At 38.5% G+C, this 5,866-nt stretch overlaps 1 protein-coding gene across 1 annotated transcript in view; it reads left to right on the top strand.

Annotated features, from left to right (window-relative positions):
- The window catches only part of nadsyn1 (NAD synthetase 1), an 8,957-nt gene extending 5,527 nt beyond the window's left edge, over positions 1-3,430 (top strand). The window contains exons 14-21 of the mRNA XM_029145219.3: positions 218-386; positions 591-726; positions 931-1,037; positions 1,484-1,615; positions 1,727-1,796; positions 2,439-2,567; positions 2,782-2,958; positions 3,079-3,430. Coding sequence (XP_029001052.1) covers positions 218-386; positions 591-726; positions 931-1,037; positions 1,484-1,615; positions 1,727-1,796; positions 2,439-2,567; positions 2,782-2,958; positions 3,079-3,114 — 956 coding nt within the window. The 3' untranslated portion in view covers positions 3,115-3,430. The remainder of the gene's footprint in view (positions 1-217; positions 387-590; positions 727-930; positions 1,038-1,483; positions 1,616-1,726; positions 1,797-2,438; positions 2,568-2,781; positions 2,959-3,078) is intronic.
- Positions 3,431-5,866: the final 2,436 nt, after the last annotated feature.

Raw genomic sequence — 5,866 nt, 5'->3', positions numbered from 1 at the left:
ACTTCTGGGACAATGGATTTGCAGTCACTTTGCTGCACTCATTTTTCAGTTTTTGTACATTGTACTGTACCATACATTATACAGACCTTACAGTAGGTCGTTGTAGGTCTAATAAGCATATGCTGTAAGGTGACATGATTTGGCGACATTCTGATCCCTCTTTTTTTCCTTCTTCACTTTTCCTTTTCCTTGTCCTTTCCCTTGTCCTTCCTTTCAGATACTCAGGTACTGGAGGATGTCCGCAGGATAGTTGGGGATGACTCCTACAGCCCTCAGAACCCAAGGGAGCTATGTGGACTCCTTTTCACCACCTGCTACATGGCTAGTGAAAACTCATCCAAGGACACATGCAATAGGGCCAAAGACCTGGCCAGTCAAATCGGGAGGTACACATTTTTCACCGTAGAGACACCGTAGAGAGAAGGTTGCTATTTCATCTGCTACCCAGCCTGCATATAGTAAGACTTACTGATGACCAGTCTTGGGTGGCTTCTAATGCCATTGTTGAATTGTTGCTTCTGGAAAGGAATTTCTTTTTCTAAAATGTCTTCTTTCATTTAATTTCTTCATATCTATTACTTTCTTTACAGCACACACATGAATATTAACATTGATATGGCAGTGAAAGGAATTCTGGGTATCTTCTCAGCGCTTACTAGCAAGTGGCCTCAGTTTCGTGCAAATGGGGGAAGCCACAGAGAAAACCTGGCTCTGCAGAACGTACAGGTCAGATACGCACACAGTCATCATCAGGGATTAGTCATAATCACATTTTATTCAGGGCCCTTTCTTTTTCCATAGTTCACGCTGTCTTTGCACTATTCTACACTCAAATGTGTTCTGACAGTTTAACCGCAGTCTTCTGTTTTAGAACCACAACTTTGACACAAGTGTGAGTTTTATTCATTTCTTTTGTGTCTGTGTGCCCAGGCTCGAGTCAGGATGGTCTTGGCCTACCTCTTTGCTCAGCTGAGCTTGTGGGCTCGGGGTAAACCAGGTGGACTGCTGGTGCTGGGCTCAGCCAACGTAGATGAGAGGTTGTACTGTAGCTATTACTTGATCCAGATATATAGTTAATGTTCATGTATTTTCTTGTAAAATTAGCTCTATGCAGTACCAAGTTACTGAGTTAATATCTAAATGTCTCTTTTATTAGGTTGTATATTGTATATAACCCAATTGTTTCACACTTCAGTTAGATAAATATATTAGTCTGACCAATATTTCAACCACAACTAGTCTTCTGTCTCCACAGTTTCCCTCCTTTGAATACTCAATCTAGTTTTATTATAAGCTTGCACAATTCATTTTCAGGTATATTACTTGTGTCAGCTTAAGTGATGTGGGATGTACTAGTCTTGTTTGTATGAATCTTTTCACTGGCTAGTCTTAAGTAGCTGAAGTAACAACTACTGAAAGAAGAGTGAAAACATGGATTTTATTTATATGGACAACAACTGTTACCCATTAACTTGCTGTTCAGCCTGACAGGGTATTTCACCAAGTACGACTGTTCCAGTGCTGACATAAACCCAATAGGAGGCATCAGCAAAACAGACCTGAAGAGCTTCCTACTTTACGCTGTTGAGAAGTTTCAGCTCACAGCTCTCAAAGGGTATGAAAACTGTTGGGCAACGTACTCAAAACCTCAACAATAACGCCATATTTTTGAAATACAAATGCTATATGCTTTTCTGTTTGTCTGTGGTTTTGGTTTCCTCTGCAGCATTCTGGCAGCTCCACCCACTGCTGAACTGGAGCCACTCAAAGATGGACAGGTGTCACAGACAGATGAGGTAGGAAATACTGTGTAGAAGCAGACTCTGTAATTACTTTTAGAAATTGACTTTTTTGTTGATGCAAAAGATGAACTTTCCATGGGAGTGATAGTAGAGTAAAAAGAACATGATGATAATGGACAGAAGTAGCAGCTTTTCAGCAGCTGTTTGGAACTGTGCTGAGAGTGTACTGTAGGTCCCATTCTGGTTTTAAAGATCTTAACCAGACCAAACAAAAATGAAACTGAGGTCGGAACCAAACCATGGATTTGGAGAATTTTTGGTAAGACTTAATGTAGAGGAATGTGTCTTTTTGTCACCTTCAAGGATATAAGAGGAGGATCAACAAATTCATTACATTAGCTTGACTTGCAAAATAACTTACTTATCCCTATATTATTATCTTTGAATATAATAAATAAATAGATGTTAAAACCACTTTTTGTCTCATCCACAAATGATGGAAACCTGAAATACATGTATGACCAGCAGCTTATTTACTCTGTATTTGGGCATTTACTTTATTTATTATATACTCCATATCCTCAGTCATCCAGGTGCGGTTAACTAGAAGTTGAATCATGGCTTTTAGACTTCTTTCTTGTCCAGATCTGAACTTCCAGATTCTGTTTGTAATCACTACCATTTCTACCTTTTCAGGTGGACATGGGGATGACCTACTCAGAATTATCTATGATCGGGCGACTCAGAAAGATTTCCAAGTGTGGCCCGTTTAATATGTTCTGTAAACTTGTTAACATGTGGAAGGATGCATTCTCACCCACACAGGTCAGTCAACTCCTTCGCAGTGTGATGCCATTTTTCTGCAAAGACTTTGGCATGTGTGTAGAGTATGTCCCACTAGTTCAGTTCAGCATGTTTGTGAAATATCAAATTGAGTGGTGTCTGCTTTTACAGTTAACTCCACCACAAGACAACCCAGACTTGCAGTATATTACATAGACATTAGCTTATCCCACACATGTGCAATCTTTTTTTTCAGGTGGCCCAGAAGGTGAAGCACTTCTTCAGAATGTACGCAATGAATCGCCACAAGATGACAACAGTGACTCCGTCCTACCATGCAGAGAATTACAGTCCTGACGACAACCGATTTGACCTTCGACCTTTTCTGTACAACACACGCTGGACCTGGCAGTTCAGGTGCATCGACAAACAGGTACTGTAGTAACTAGTGCTCAAGAATTTGATGCACTTCATTTTCATGTTAGATATTTTGGACTAGGCAGAAAAAAAATGTTTGTTTTTTCTTTTTTTTTTTTTTTTTACTTTTCCACAGGTGTCTCAGATGGCGGCGAATGATCCAAAGGAATAACAATCTGAAATTCTAAGTGAATATACAGTACAGTACAATCAAATATTAAACTTGGATTGGAAAAAAGGTGTAAAGATGCTAGTGAAGTACTTTACTGTCTTAATACTCTGGGCTAATCGGAAAGCAAGAAAGAAACAATGTATTTTTTTTTTAATAATTTTTTTAAAGTACGCAAACCTTTTATTTACCTGTATCTAATTTAAAAGATCAGTATTTCCAAAGTTGATCATTTGGAAGAACTACAGGACTACAGTTTGAAAACACAGTAAGATGAAAGCTGCTTGTAGAGGCTGTATTGAGAGAGAGTTTTTTTTTTTTAATAAATTCTAAATGAGTTCATTACTTGAATTTCACCAAGGTGCTCTTCTACGCTTTACAAAAGTTTAGCATGCTATTTACTAATGGTCATCCATCCAATATGGTGATGCCACACAAAGAAAACATTAACCTTGTAGTGGTAGTTTTAGGAATCCACAAAGTCAGCACAGCTCTTTATTAACAGGATATTTGCAACAAAAAGATAGACTGACAGACTTTATTACATTTGAACTAGACCACCAGCCATTCCGTTCTTTTTTATGTTCACTCCTTGTTATGGTAACATACCTACAATATACTGTATTATTTTTAATCCTCACCTGATTGAATGGATTATTGTAATTTTAATCATTCCCTCTGTTCATACTGATTACTCAATTTAGTTCCAGGTTATATCTAAGTACGGTATACTGATATACTTTAAAAAAAAAATCAAAAAACGTTTTTTTCTATAAACTCACAGTTCATGTTATTGGAACACACTTTAAGAAGGAGAAAAAAAATACATACTTGCACCTAATTTAGAATGTTTGCCTGAGTACCAAGTGTGATTACCTAGTATACAGGAGTACAATGTATACTGTATGTTTAGCAGTATAAACCTTTTAGTTAAAGATAATAAACATTTAATTTTATATGCAAACACTTGAATTGTGAGAAGCTGCTTGCATGTTGGGAGCCCTTTTGTTACTTTTAACTCACTCACTGATAACAAGGTCGGTCAGGTGATGTTTTAGTACTATTCGAATCTTCAGCTAGTCTTTATTGTACTCTATTAAACCATCTGTGACAGATAAGATAAAGACGGTGGAAATGTTGTCACAGTCTGGTGACTGGTTCTGGTGTTATTTGACTACTCGGGCTCATAAATAGAATCTACTTGTTTTAGTTGGTGAAGTGTTTAGAGATGTAGCAGGTCAGTTGGAATATAATGTGATTATTTCTTTTAAACCTTTTATTTTTTCCAGCAGATTAACACTTTTAGAATGAGTATCTATGCGAGATGTAATATACTTGATTGATTGATTGATTGATTGATTGATTGATTGATTGATTGATTGATTGATTGATTGATTGATTGATTGATTGATTATACTTGAGGTGGTCACTACTGTATGAATACCAGTAATGTCAGCTTTAAAATCCAGCAGTTTGAGTAGGGGGAACACAAAGGGAGAAAAAAACAGAGGCATCCAAAACTAGATAGTAAAAACAACAGCCAAAGAAAAATAAATAAATAAATAATAATAATCAGTGGTAACCATAGAATATGACAACATTACGAACAGCAAAGCACAAATGGAAGTATACAACACATACCAACAAGTTCAGATGTAGCATGCATCACTATCACACTAGTGATCCCATCATCCTTTAAAAAAGGTTATACATGCGTTGCATGTACCTGCAAAAGCCAAAGTGATGAGTGGGACCTAGCCACCACTCTGGTTCCAGCAGATGGAGAAGGGGGAAGCAATTCTCTCCCCCCAGTGGGAGGAAAAGGCCCAGGGATTCGAGCCTCTGCACCCAGAGCCTGGACTGGCTGACAGCTTGTGCAGGCTCAGGCAGGACCGGTGGCCCAGCAGCAGAGTCGCAGCCTCTCTGGGAGGAGCAGGGGTCAGCGTGAAAAGCAGCACAGAACCACCTCCTTCAGCTTGAATGTGGGTTGCTGATGATTTTGGCTGTGTTAAAGCTGCAGATACCATTTTTAACTCAGGCGCCTCAAGTTGTAACTCAAAACACAACATTATATTTTTGCAAGATTATATTTTGCATCAGACAAAATATAATCTTTTTCTGACCCCTGTAATGATCAGTGCCTGCTTATTGATTCACACACAACTTCTTTCTTTCTCTCTCTCTCGCACACACACACACACACACACACACATGTGCGCATGCATGCGCACCTGAAAAAAACCAAAACGTTTGGGGCCCCTTGTAGTCACACAAATTCATAATAAAACTATTAAAAAAAAGAATATTCATGCATCCATGCATCAGCCTACAATGGAAAATAAGCAGAATCTGGTGGAATACAGTCAGTTTTTTTAGAGAGGAACATACTGTAAGGGTCAAGTGTGGTGCTGCTAATTAAAACTTATCTTTTGTCAGTATTGACGTTCCTGTTGGGAGAACTGCATTTGCAGTTGTTAACACTGACTGCTCACAGTGGGTTGAATTTATCTACCAGGTAATAAATACAATGTGGTCTTTCTGCTTCCAGTAAGGTAATGGTTAGTCTAATCTGCCCATAGTGTTATTTCTGTCTACATTATAAGACCCCATAAAACCTTTCTTAACTTAGTTACTAAAGTTCATGTTTTCCAGTTACGTACTGTGCAGTAGTCGCTTCTAAGCCTGTGGTGTGCATTCACCTCTACTTTAAACCAGGCCGTGTTTGTGTCGTGGGGATGCGCCGCTGCGTCACGTG

Source organism: Betta splendens, chromosome 3 (genome assembly GCF_900634795.4).
Source record: "Betta splendens chromosome 3, fBetSpl5.4, whole genome shotgun sequence".
Classification (NCBI taxonomy): domain Eukaryota; kingdom Metazoa; phylum Chordata; class Actinopteri; order Anabantiformes; family Osphronemidae; genus Betta; species Betta splendens.
Note: the sequence above shows the minus strand (reverse complement) of the source record. Positions and strands in the feature narration are given on the sequence as shown.